This window comes from Maylandia zebra, linkage group LG1 (genome assembly GCF_041146795.1).
Source record: "Maylandia zebra isolate NMK-2024a linkage group LG1, Mzebra_GT3a, whole genome shotgun sequence".
NCBI lineage: Eukaryota > Metazoa > Chordata > Actinopteri > Cichliformes > Cichlidae > Maylandia > Maylandia zebra.
In genome coordinates, this window is record NC_135167.1 from 14,612,586 (window position 1) to 14,626,399 (window position 13,814).

General features: G+C 39.2%; 1 protein-coding gene and 1 long non-coding RNA gene across 8 annotated transcripts in view; one reads left to right on the plus strand and one right to left on the minus strand.

The window, feature by feature from the left end:
* The window catches only part of ush2a (Usher syndrome 2A (autosomal recessive, mild)), a 215,815-nt gene extending 203,360 nt beyond the window's left edge, over positions 1-12,455 (plus strand). For all 7 annotated transcript variants that reach the window (XM_076881888.1, XM_076881902.1, XM_014413372.3 and 4 more), the window contains 15 exons: positions 93-374; positions 464-633; positions 1,335-1,665; positions 5,168-5,374; positions 5,476-5,568; positions 6,109-6,254; positions 6,469-6,587; positions 6,777-6,875; positions 6,978-7,154; positions 7,515-7,598; positions 7,798-7,939; positions 8,107-8,194; positions 9,001-9,066; positions 10,126-10,326; positions 10,716-12,455. In XM_076881888.1, coding sequence (XP_076738003.1) covers positions 93-374; positions 464-633; positions 1,335-1,665; positions 5,168-5,374; positions 5,476-5,568; positions 6,109-6,254; positions 6,469-6,587; positions 6,777-6,875; positions 6,978-7,154; positions 7,515-7,598; positions 7,798-7,939; positions 8,107-8,194; positions 9,001-9,066; positions 10,126-10,326; positions 10,716-10,805 — 2,295 coding nt within the window. In that variant the 3' untranslated portion in view covers positions 10,806-12,455. The remainder of the gene's footprint in view (positions 1-92; positions 375-463; positions 634-1,334; positions 1,666-5,167; positions 5,375-5,475; positions 5,569-6,108; positions 6,255-6,468; positions 6,588-6,776; positions 6,876-6,977; positions 7,155-7,514; positions 7,599-7,797; positions 7,940-8,106; positions 8,195-9,000; positions 9,067-10,125; positions 10,327-10,715) is intronic.
* LOC143416544 (uncharacterized) lies at positions 223-6,117 on the minus strand. The gene is made up of 3 exons (XR_013096939.1): positions 6,008-6,117; positions 461-660; positions 223-357 (listed from the first exon to the last, which is right to left on the minus strand). It is a non-coding gene; the product is annotated as an uncharacterized LOC143416544 (long non-coding RNA).
* Positions 12,456-13,814: the final 1,359 nt, after the last annotated feature.

Sequence of the window (13,814 nt, forward strand, 5' to 3'; positions counted from 1 at the left end):
TGGTTATTTTCTATTTTATAAATTGAATTATTTACCAAATATTAAACACAACTGGGGAATCTGCTTGATGTGCTTTTATGTTTCATTTGAAGGTTACTGGCCCAGAGTCAGTGGAGATTAGCTGGAGACCACCAGAGCACCCTAATGGCATCATCACAGGGTACGAACTCCGCCGAGATGGAGAAGTTATCTATGTTGGCACGGAGACGCATTACCACGACTTCATACTTTTGCCAAGCGTGGAATACAATTATGTTGTCAGGGCCAACAACAGCAGAGGCGCTGTGAGCAGCACAGTAGCCACTGCAAAGACGCATCCATCAGCTCCGTCTGGTGTGGGTCTCCCAACATTAACACCTGTAGGACCAAACCAGGCAAGTCGTCGTTTATTTAGTCATTGTGAGTGAAGCTGAATCAAGATCTTGTTAATGAAAGTTTTTTATGCTGTTCTTTATCTTACTAGGTGAGAGTAGAGTGGCAACCTCCAGCCCGTCCTAATGGAGACCTAGTGAGTTACACTGTTTATCAAAGAGATCCAGTCCAGCTCAGCATCATCAGCAGTGATTTCACTCCACAAGATAGTGCCTTCTCAGAAAGACACACTATTCTTCATGGGCTGGCTCCTTACCACAGGTCAGTCAGTCTCCACGACTCTCCAACCTTTAGGCAGTAAAACACATTTATTTATTATTATAACTGTGTGTTTTTAGATCAAGTTTGACAGGTAGCTATATATGCTCAGTGTAGCTTTTGCTGGTGTTATAGTTCTTTGTTCCCCAAACTGGTTGCAGAAATGTTTCGCAACTCAGTTTGACATTTCAATGGACAATGCTAACAGTAAAACTTCAAAAATTTCCAAAACTGAGGGAATCATGTACAAGCGATTAGTCGCTACAAGGAACAGTTTCACTTGGTTTTACTTTAAAAAAATAATAATAATTTAAAATTCTAAGAATCTATTATGTTTATTTAAGTCTCTATATTATTATTTACGTTCACATGGACAATTAAGCATACAAACCACAAAACAAAAAACGTTACAGTGTAATGTGAAATGGACAGAATCAGTGATGGTGGCTTTTCAAAGCAGGAAATCAAAAAAAAAGAAAAGAAAGAAAGTCAACTTTTAACATTTTGACAACAGTGTGGACCTACCATTGTACTATGTATTTCTGATTAAGGGTGCATCTGCAGTTGGCTGGCTATTTCTGTGTACACATAATGTGTGTGAACCCACAGGACTCAAAACATGTGAGCTCATCAGCCTTTTCTATATGATGTCTCCATGTTAATGTTCTGTTTGTCCCCTGTTTCTGTTTTCTATTTGTGGGCAGGTATGAGGTGAGGGTGGAAGCTTGCACAGAACTAGGTTGTTCCTCCAGTGACTGGTCATCTATACTCACGCTGGAGGCTCCCCCTACTGGACAGACAGCACCACTGTTAGACCTCCAACCTGACAAAGATACTAAACTACAGACCAGCTTTCTACTCACCTGGTCCCCTCCAGCTCAGCCAAATGGTAGAATCCTGTATTATGAGGTGCACCGCAGACTGGATAGTCCCACGGCCACCCACAACAGTGATGCAGTAACAGCTGTTTACAGGAATTCCTCTACTACGTGGAAAGATAATGGACTCCACCCATACACTGTATACCAGTACCAGGTATGTTATTTGTTTTGGGTAGAAAAGAAGGTTTGAAAGTGTTGACAGTAGACATTAGTAGCCACTAGAATCACAAACATAAAGTATCTTTTAACATTTTCAAATGATTTTTTTTTAAATATAGAGGTTGAAGGCTTGATTCTGCAGAGCATGAGTGCCCTGCTTTTTGTCTTCTGCACAAGTCAGAACACACACACGCACACATAAAGCAAAAAGACCACTCTCATGCATCAACTGGTATGACATCCATATACTCGAACAATCGCAGACACACAAACACACGAGTAATCAGACAGGTGTTAAATGGAGTGGTCCATATTCATGCTGTTGTGCTCGTGCATTGGTACACTAATTGACAGGTTAGCCCTTTGGAAGCAACAATAACATTAGCATTCCTGCCTGTCAGACATATGAGCTGAGGCCAGAGAACCGGTGTAATTGATTGAGTTTGCCTGATTGTAGCACCGTCTTTATTTACGAGGGTCCTAATTTATGACATGAGGAGGGAGGGAGGGAGGAGCTTTGGGAGATGACGAGCGGGCAACAGAGCCATTAATCACTGGGCCCTCTGAGCACCCCACTTCCTGATTACCAGCCAGCCAATCGAATTAACTGTTAGCCTCCTTGGTAACAGAGCTTGTACTGGAAAGACCTTTTAATGGTGACCGCTACACGTCCCCTGAGGATTTTCCTCTGGGGAATTGGGATGCATGAACAATGCGGTGTTGAGTATTGGTGAAGTCATGTGTTTTTTGTTTGGGATTTTTTCTGTCCACGTGAACATAAGTGAGTGTCTCAGAGTGCATAGAAACTGTAAACATTTATAGACATTTCATCTCACCATGCGTTTCTCTGTTTTTCTAAGCACTAAGTGATGTTTTCTTAGTCAGTGTATTGATCTGTCTTTCTGTACACACTGTACCACTTACCTGCTTGGTTGTTTTACTCTCTGTCTGCCTGACTTTATTTAGCTGTTATGTTGTGTCTGTTACCGGGACCTCATCCTTTCTCTCTGTGTTTCAGGCGTACACAAGGACAAGTCAGTTCAGTTTAGCACACCACAGCACAGAGAGAGAAATCATATTAGGCTAATTACACTGGGTCATAAGCTTCTATTGACAGCTTTATGCTTGGTTTTAATTACTGCCCGCTTTCACACAACTTAGCCCCTTCACCTCAACTAGATGCACCCGCCAAGTAGTACCGTCAGCCTATCAGAGCACAAAGTTTGATTCCGCAGTCCAGCCTTCCAATAAAAAGGCTGGAATACTATCTGGAAGTTTCCTGAAGTCGTTTGTTGCCATGGTGGCTCATTTGCTGCCACGGAAACTAACAGGGTATATTTTTATTTTTTGTCTAATAAACCAAATCATGGCCCAATGGACGAGGGGAGGACAAGAGAGGAGAGGAAGCAGTAAAAAGTCTGTAGATGATATAGGGACAAGGAGATTAGTTCTGTCTTTTAGCAGTGGATCAAGTGCAAGGTGATCTGGGCTGACTTTAGCTGTGAACTTTTTCCTCCATTCTGTCTATGTGGCACAAACTTTTTAATCAAACCACAAAAACCATGCATCTCATTGAAGCGTACACTGTGTTGCTACCAGGGTAGGGAAAAGATGGTTGTTGCTGGGTAGAAGTATTTTATTGCTGCAGTTCATAATTTCTTATGGCAGCAGTAGCAAATTTGATTTATACCATCTCAAGCAACAAGTCATGTGACAGTTCCTGCGCAGGATCTAAAAATGCTGCTAAGAAAATCCATTTAGCTGATGCTATTGCTCTTTTTTTCAGCCTGTTTAAGTGTGCTTTCTTTGTTCCAAATCCAAATTTTTATAACAGTATGAGTAAATGTGACTGGCCACAGGTAACACCGTTGCAGGAGAACATGCAATCAAGGCCATAATTAATGTACAGTAGAGAACTAATTACTTCTCAGTTCCCCTCTGTACGCTACTAAAATTTTACAACAGCACATACATTTGTTCATTTACAGTAATAATACTTAGGAACCATTCATATTTACATATATAGATACATACATATATGCTTTAGGATTTGTATATGCAACATTTATCCTATTAAAGTTTTTTTATCTTTCAGTTCTCCAGCAGTTTCTCTTTTTTCATCAGTATCAAAGGATTTGTAACACATAAACACATAAAGTATCAGTATGATGTCAATAACCTAAATAAACATGATCTACTAGTGTGTTTCTATCTTTTTAAAAGATATTTGGACTTTCATTGCATTTTCCTACATATTTAGTGTATTGTTTTCAAATTTGGAGAACATATATCTAAATATGTTTTTTGAAAATGAAGTTTACATATGGCTGCATTTTCTAATGAGTTTGTCGATTCAGAAATATAACCACTGAGCTACACCTTTTGTGTCACTTATAATAACCATGTTTTATCTAAAAACATGCAGTTTAATTGCAAGAGGAGAGCAGCTGCCAGTCTGAAAACACTATCAGTAAAGTGTTAATTTCATATGAAAAGTTTTGATATTCTTGAGAAATCTGTTAGCAGAGCAGGTGATGAAAGCCCAGAAGTTTGCTCTAACATATATTGTGTGTCGTGGGAAATAACTACAATCTAAACATAATCTTATCTGTAGAACTAAACATATCTGTATCTATATACAAAAGAACACCAAGTTTAAATTTCTCCTGATTCCTCTGTTTGCTACCCTGCATCTTGCCCACCTTTCATCCTATCTTCCTTCCCCCCTGATCCCCAGTCGCTCCATCCTCCATTCTTCCTTCCTCTCTCCTTCTAGGTCCATCTGTGCTGTCACTTAGATCAATCAGTCTGATTGATCACGGCCTAATTGACTATTATTGAGGTTAATTCAACTCGTAACACCCCTGCATGCACATGCATGCACGCAGAAATCTTGCAATCATACCCACAAACAAAAAACCCACACGCACAGACACACACTTTCAACACTAAAGCTCAGACCCATCCATCTGCCTTCTGCACTACTTCTGACAGGCTACAGATGACTTACACATGCAAATCTCCACCCTGCCTGACCCTGTGCTGTGTACACCTTCTAATTATACCCAAAACAACCACACAAATAAGATTACTCTATGGTGTGTGTGTGTGTGTGTGTGTGTGTGTGTGTGTGTGTGTGTGTGTGTGTGTGTGTGTGACTCCTTGATGAAGGTGAAAAGTAATTGTCATGCAGATATGTTAGTGGTGAGTTGCATGGTGAAAAGGTTTTGCTCTGACTGCTGATGGTAGTTTTGATGGATGGTCCAGTGAATTGATGTATAACTTTCTGTTGGTCTGGCGAATACTGGGTAATTATGAAAAGCCGTCTTCATCATGAAGAGTTCATAAAATGCATCTGAAATCCTAATGTTTGGGGTAAATAGTCTGTATCACATGTTCTCATTTGCTTTTATACATCAGTTATTGACTTGTGCTTGCATAATGTGCAAACTGAAAAGTTACCACATAACTGATAAATGTGCGGTCTTATCTGACAGGTGTGGGCAGTTAATTCAGCTGGTCATTCAGCCAGTCCATGGGTGAGTGGAAGAACAGGGCCTGCCCCACCTCAGGGTGTAGGACCCCCTATTTTTCTGCACGTTTCAGCAACGTCAGCTGTAGTGGACATCCATGCTCCTGCCCAACCCAATGGGATTATTAGTCTTTACAGAGTGTTCTCGCTGGACCACAACAACCACACTCTGGTAAAGAGTCTTCTACTATATTCAGTAATACACTTAATAATAACTTGTCCTTGTTATGTTAACTTAAACACATTTTACCCCTCTCTGTCCTCTCCCTGTAGCTCTCAGAGGGTACATCGCATCCGCAGACACTCCACGATTTACGTCCCTATACCCAGTACTGGGTAGGAGTGGAGGCCTGTACTTGCTATCAGGTAATAATACTAAATGTAGGTTAGGCATTATACTCAGGGTCTATACAACTATACTCGGTCATTAAAGTTGAATACTATCTGGTAATATGTGGTATCTTTGTTGATAGTCTGTGCAGAGTTTGGATGTTCTCTCTCGGTCTGTGTGGGTTATCTTCAGGTCCTTCAGCTTCAGCTGCAGACCAAAGACATGCTTGGGGTTTAGTTAATAAGGGATTCTAAATTGGGTGTAGGCTTGAGTGTTTGTCTGTCTCATTGTGTTAGCCCTGCAACAGATTGGCGACCTGTCCAGGGTGTACCCTGCCTCTTGCCCTGTGACAGCTGGGATAGGTACAAGTCCCTGTTGCCAATCTGATTTAGATAACTGGAAGAAAATGGATGGGAAATATTTATGATTACCTCACCTATTGGTCAAATTTCAAATGCAGATTCAAATACTTACATCTCTTTTGCTGATTGAAAGTCATTCCCGAGTATTGTAGTTGCAAGTGAGGCCATATTTTTTAACACTTTTAAAATCTCTTCTTTGTGAACCATCATCAGTGCTGTAGCCGTGGTCCGCTGAGTGAGCTCCACACTCTTGCTGCTGCCCCAGCCCACCAGCCTCCTCCTCGCCTTGTCACTGTGACCTCTCGCTCTGTTCAGATGGAATGGGATGAGCCTTTGTCGCCCAATGGACTCATCGAAAGGTAAGAGAAAATCTTGAATTACATTTTGTTCTTGAAAAGTGGCGTGAGGCAACTGAAGTTGTGATGTAGCACTATATAAATAAAAATTAACCAAATGGATTTGGCTTAAATAAACCTGTACTTCCTTACTTATTTGAAAAGTGCACATACAAACTAAAAGAAAGAAACCCTATCATCTTGCTTTCACTTACACTCCTTTACTCTTTGTACCCAGCTGTGAGCTTCACCTCAGATCGCCTTGCCCTCAGCCCTCCCAGCCTATACCCCTACCTTGTATTGAAGGACCAACAGAAATCAGTTTTTTTGGTAAAAAGCGGAGCTACAATGTTACAGGTGAATATAAAGAAATATCATGCACCAGTGCCACTGAAAAGTAACACATACAGTAAGAAAGAATCGTAAAATCAATGTTAGGTGATTTAAAATAATAGTTTTTATTCTGTAAGTCTTGATTATGCTGGGATAACTGTTTTGAAACGTTTTTCTGCTTTATGAGTTTTCTGTGACTAACAAACTGCGCAGGTCTCGAGCCGTACTCCACATATGAGCTCAGAGCTGCCTGCTTTAATAACATGGGCAGCACTGCCTCCAACTGGACTACTGTCCACACTCTCAGTGAAGGTAACACATTTATTACTGCTTAAGCAGTCAGTAATATCTAGTTTTAAGAATGATAAAAACCACATTCAGATTTTCTCTTACCATCATTCTTTCTCCCTTCAGCCCCCCAGTATGTATCCCCCTTCTCAGTAGACAGTAACCTGACTGTTATTTGGCTGGACTGGACTGGGTCTTTCTCCCTGAACGGATACCTGAAGGAGTACAGTGTGACTGAGAGCCAGCTGAGGATCTATACTGGCTTCTACAGCTATCTCCATGTTCCACGCATCTCACAGAAAAGTAAGAGCGACATACAGCATACATAACACAACATGTGCACTTAGAGAAAAAAGAACTAAAGCAAGCAGTAAACTATAAATCTTGTAAAAAAAATTTGAATACAGAATGAACAGCTTTTTGATTAGAGTAGGTATGCTGAAAAAGCTTTGAGAACTGAATAAGCTTCAATTTTAAATCTCTTTCTGTTTCAGTTTGGTCCTTTGTATGAATGTTTCTCACCCACTCTGATTTTATTTGAGTTGCATATTGTAATTAGCCCTACAGGGGACAGAGAGCCTGGTTACCATCATCTATACATGCTTATTTTATTGTAACCCAGAGTTGTTTTCTTTTCTGTCTTTCCCTCTCTGTTCCTCTAAGCTCTGTCATTTCAGGTGACTTGTACCACAAACAGTGGCAGTGCCAGCACTCCCACCATCAGATATAGCCCAGCCACAGGCCTTGGTAACGCGCGCGCGCGCGCGCGCACACACACACACACACACACACACACACACACACACACACACACATTCTTCAATGATTCAGAATCTTGTTGTCTCTCAGATTCTGATGTTGTGAAGAAAATATATATATTAAAAATACAGATAAATCTAGAAAGCTAATTTATTAATAACTTATTCATGTTGTTTTCTTTGTGCAGCTCCTCTTGACCCTGTAGACAGTGGTAAACAGGGTGTGAGCATGTCAGCCACGCCAGTCTACTCTGAACTGTGGTTCATCCTGCTCTTAGCCCTACTGGGTCTATTTTTGCTAGCCATACTGCTGGGCTTAGTGCTACAAAGGTAAATGTGATTCTTGTAAAAGGTTTAGGGCAGCCATAGCACAGAATTTATTCTTCTCTCTTGTGAAATTCAAAGTGCACTAAAATGTACAAGTTAGCATAACTTGTGCAAATAAAACACAGCACGCTTCCTGCAAACAGAATGTATTTTCTGAAACTCCCTTACAGAGCCTTGAGGAAGAATCCATCAGCCAGAGAGCGCCCTCCGCTGGTTATGCTTCAGAAGACAAGAAAAGCTGGGGGAGAGACTTACATGGTGAGAAAAGGACAGGAGATGCAGCACAAAAACATAAAACGCAATTGAGAAAGAAAAAATGACCTAAAGTTTGGAATACGTAAGAGGAAAAAGCAAAGAAGTAAATGAAAGATTTAAAAAAAAAAAAAAAAGGTTAAAAGGGTTAAAAACCCAGGAACTATAAATTCAGTTTCTTAACAGGTTATCCAACTTATGGTTATCTGGGTCTGGAGTGTATCCCAGTTGTCACAGGGCAAGAGGCGGGGTCCTCACCTGAACAGGTTACCAGTGGATCACAGGGCCAGCAGAGAAATAGAACCACAGACTCTCACAGCTAAATTTGAATGACTAACAAACATGCCTGTATACCGGTAAATTTGGTCCACAGTAGGTGATTCATCCATCAACATGCACATTTTGTAAAGAATTACAGACAACAAAGAACAGATAAGCACAATACCGTATAATTGCACTTTTAAAAGTAAAAGTGCTGACCACTCTGAAAATGGTTTTGGGTTTCTTTTTTTTACATACATGCAACTCACGTTTCATTGGTTGTGACTTTAGATCCAAACAACATCTGTTTCATAAAGACGACTAATCATTTTTATCCACTGCTCTGTTATTTTGGTTATTCGTTGTAATTATTTTTTACACCTTAATGTTTTTCCATCATAATACTTTAATTTCTTTCTCCATTCTCTGTCAACCTTTCTTCCTTTAATTTTTGATATTTATCTTCTCTGCTTCCACTTCTTTCTGCACTTCTCTGCGTATACGCTCTGTTTCCCTGCCTCCCTCTGTCTCTCTATGTATCTCCCTCTCAGAGACCCTGTCCTGAGCTGTGCTCTAAGCATCACTCCGGCTCTGTGCTCCTCCCTGATCTTCCCACAGTAAGATTATTTTCTGTTCTTGCTCTCAAAGCCTTAAATGTTTATCTTACTGTCCCCCTGCAGTTTGACACTGTAGCAGACTGTGTTGAGATCAGCAGCGTTATACTTAAAAGCTACACTGTGTACACTGAGGTATGGGATGCTTGATTTAAAAGGGATGCCTGTTTGCGTATGTCCGCCTTGCTTGTGTAAGTGTGTGTGTGTGTGTGTGTGTGTGTGTGTGTGTGTGTGTGCGTGCGTGCGTGCATGTTACACACTGTCATATGACAGTGGTTGGCTTGTTGTGGTGTGTGAAGGTCTCTTCGTCTGTCCTCAGTACAATGTTGACTTTCTTACATGTAATGAATACAATGATCATTGAAAAAAAAAATTCAGCAAAGAAGGTAAATCAGCAACTGAATATTGTGTCATAGTGTCTCTTAAGGGTTTTATGGCTCCAGCAAAATTACACCTACGGCAACTATTCAGCCATGGAAACCCACCCATGCCATGAAGCTTATGCCAATTCTTTCTGCTGATGTTAATGCCAGAGGAGGTGGGGAACTTTGCGTACTCTATCACTGAGTTGCTCCAGTTCTTTAACACTTCCACTGCAATAATAGCGCTGACAGCTTCTAATGTCTAAGAGGGAAGACATTTCACAAACTGACTTGTTGCAATGGTGGCATCCTGTTACAGTAAGATGCTGAAATTGAGAAAACTCTTAGAATAACAAATTATCTCAAAAATCTTTATAAAGGCAGATTGCAAGGTTAGGTGCCTGATTTTATACACTTCTGAAAATGGGACTGAAAGCAACCTAATTCAAAAATTAAGAGGTCTGGCACAATATTTTTGGCTATATGGTGTAATACCAACAAACTCCCATGTGTTTATTCCTCCCACAATAAACATATTCAGCTGACTTAATTTCACTCCTTGTTTTTGCTGATGTGGCTCCTAATCAAAAAGAAATCCATACCATTGAATATTAGATCTAGAAGTATTCTCTAAGTATGTGATTTGTATAAAAGGCTTTAAACCCCCAAATCAGCCTCTGAATAAAACTCTACTCCTCAGGGTCTGACAGACACAAAGATAGTGAGCAGCAACTCACAGTTCAGCCCCATCTCTGTCCTGCGGGTTCCCAGCCAAGCAGACCTCAGCCAGGCCTACTCCCAGCATTCCTTGCACCGCAGTGTAAGTCAGCTAATTGACAGGAAGTCAATGATGATGGAGGAAGGAAGCTGGGACAACCCACTGGCACACGATTCTGGACTGGTGAGTATGGAGTTATGTTTATTATGAATTTCATTTGTTAACTACAAGTACAGAAGAGAGTAGTGATGAGAATACAAAATTTTATGCTAATTATTCACCAGCCTCCTCTTTTACTATAAAGTCATAAGAATTTACAATATTATGTGTTTAAAGTTTTCATTAGTATCATTGCCTAGAAAATATATGATAAGACTTTAATAAAGTTGCTTTGGGATTGTGGGTTTGACTTGCTCAATTCCTAGATGGATGCAGAATCAGTGAAATTGTACCAGAAAACAGAAATATGGACAGCTGAAAATTGCTTACTTTATTGTTTCTCTGATTGTTTTCCCCTCTTCTTTGATTCAGACCTAAATTTTGCGATCTTGTGTGTGTTTTTTTTTTTCCAGTATGTGGAGGAAGATGAGCTTGTGGATGCCATCAAGGCCTTAAGTTCTGTGAAAAAGGAGCACACCATGTTCACTGACACTCATCTTTAAGACCTGTCAGGTTTCACAGTTGCCATTCAGACCTAGTTGTAAAACAAACTAGTAAAACACTGTTACATGCTATTTGCACAGGCGGTGCTAAATACGGTCTACTCAATTTAAGCTATAAGTTAAACAACACGTGTTATGAGGTATTAATTAAAGCATCATCATAAACTTTCTGTCACTTCATTAGGTATACCTTTTCAACTTCTCATTAACTCACTAAATATTTAATCAGGCAATCATATGGCAGCAGTCAATGCATTTAGACACGTAGACACAGACAAGATGAGCTGCTGAAGTTCAAACTGGCATCAGAATGTGGAAGAAAGGGGATTTAGGTGAGAATGAATGGTTGTTTGTTGTGGTAAAAAATTGTCTGCTGCACAGACAAATCTGCAACAACATTGTGTTTTGCTATCATGTCAATATGGACCAAAATCTCTTAGGAATGATTCCAGCACCTTGTTGAATCTATGCCATGAAGAGTTAATGTAGTTCTAAAAGCAAAAGAGGGTTCCACTCATTACTCGTAAGGTGTACCTAATGAAGCAGCCAGTGAGTGGATATAAGTAATATATATTAATATTTTGACAAATTTCAGGTTCAGAGTTGTACAGATAACCAAACATAATGTGGGAAAGAGAATATAATACAAGTATAATAAGTATAATTTTAGCCCACTTTGTGTATGACTTGAATACAGTTCACATGTGGACACAGTCAGCAGTGACATAAAATCGGTCATTATTCCGAGTCTGTTCGTGATTGTTATCCAGTATGTAGTATCGGACCGTACTTATATTACGGTCCAGAAGAGCCCTTAAAGGACTGTTCTGATTGTATTATGATACACTGTTTGCCAACTGTTAGAGGTTTAGTCGTTTTTGAAAAGTGCAGATTTACTTTAGCTTTTACCACCTGAGACCACCATAGAAATGAATGTTAATTAATCTGAGTCTATTCTTCGTCAACCAGTAATTATGCCTAGTAAGCTTTCCCAGTATAGGAGCTGTAGTTGTAATGAGAAACATGGGCTTGATGTAGTTTTATTATAAAAAAAAATGCCAACTGTTTTCTTTTATGTGTTGAATGTGGCTGGGAATCACAGATGTGCCGTCTGATTGTTGCGATTATGTGAACTTGAAAGCTCAGTCTGAAATTCGGTCAGTTGTGTGTGTGCCGTTCAGTGCAATTTCAGTTTTGAGGAAGTGGCAGTAATGTAGTCAAGTCTTTCTTAGCTGTAAGTCAAGATACACTTTTGGGTTTCAAAGTGCATTCGTCTGGATTCTGTGTTATTTGTGGCTTTTGGTAATTTTCATCCTGCTATTAAGAAGATCAAAATAAAAGTGGCAATTTAATTGTTTAGTTGAGTTTTTTTTAATGCAGAAATGAAACATCGCTTATATTAGATTGAACATAGAGACAGTATTTATTAATAAGAGGTGTTGGCTTTATGTGTAATATTGATGAGTTTGATGTTTTGTGTACAATATTGAAGCCTATTGTATTATTACAAAATTATTTTTCTTCTTTTTTTACATGATGACAGTATTATTTATGATTGTTGTATTTACAAAAGTCTTATTTATAGATGATTCATTTGTCTGTGGTTGTGTTTTTATCTGGTAAATGATAAATTTGACTATCAAAAAAATATTCTTCTAGTGTTCTTGCCTCTCATTTTCTTTAAGGTTTTTTTTTTTTTTTTTTTTACCATAAATAAATGCAGTATTCTTGTGTCAAGCAAATTATGAACCAAATTTTTAAAGAATCAGACCTCTTGTAGCATTTAAAAGATCCACAAATGTACCAGATTAATCTTCAAGCTAATGAGGTTTAAATATGAATAAAATAATGTAGAAATACAGTTCCAAAAAGCAAAATAGCTTGCTTAGAAATAATCCTTAAAATGTATGTAGCACTTTAAATGTGCCTCAGTTGCTGCTTAAACACAGTATTAACAATGGTTAAATACTACTGGATGTTACATAATGAATGAAGTCACTCTATTAAAAGGGGCTCCATGGTGATCTAGCTGAAATGTAGATTTAGGAATCCTCTTTTCTGCTGAGTTAGTATAACACAGAATTGTGCCACCAGCTGCACAGGGACTCAGTTACCACACACACAGAGTCAAAAACACAAGCACAAATACACACAGGGCCGGTGTCTCCATCAAAACTATGCAGCAGTAATTTAGTTTTGCTCCTGCGTCCCTTGAGGGGACATCAAGACATCAAGGCAAGTTTGAAATTAACAAAGTGGCAGTAACAAGCATGCCCTCGCTCAAGGACACCAATCTGACAAGGGCACTTCTAAAACATTCACAGCCACATTCACAGCTATTGTCAGCCACAGAGTAGGGGGGAGAGGCTGTGAAAAGAGAGCTTGTGGAGTGATTGTAAGGGACAGTATGGCCCTGAGCCCCACACACACACACACACACACACACACTTAGGGTTTTATTAAACTCATAAATCACAATGACGACAGACGCCATCGCAGAGAGGAGACTGTCTGAACGGGAAGGTTAGTGAAATGAGCGCGCTGGGGAGACACACATACACACCTTTGTGACACTCAGACAAAACAACAATTGCGCACTCTTAGTTATCCATGCAAACCTTACCCAGACGTGACTGACTTACGATGTATAGTATTAAAAAAAATAGTGTCAAAATTTTAAGTGGTAAAACTATCAGAAATTCACTTTCCTTTCAAGGATCTCATAATTTTTGTACATTTAGGAATATCAAATCCTAAAAAACACCCAAACAGCATTTGTTATAAGATTAATCCTGATATCACTTTGATGATATCTGCCCAGAAATCTCGACTGAAATGGTTCAAGACCGATGAAACATGATTCGTTTGCACTGATAAATAAAGTAAATTGGAATAAAAAGGTATGTTTCTATCTAAATATAAATGTAAATTATGTAAATAGTTGAGTATTTTTTAAGAATAACAATGTGAACTTATAAAAATGAAAAAAAATCTGTAATTTTAAGAAAG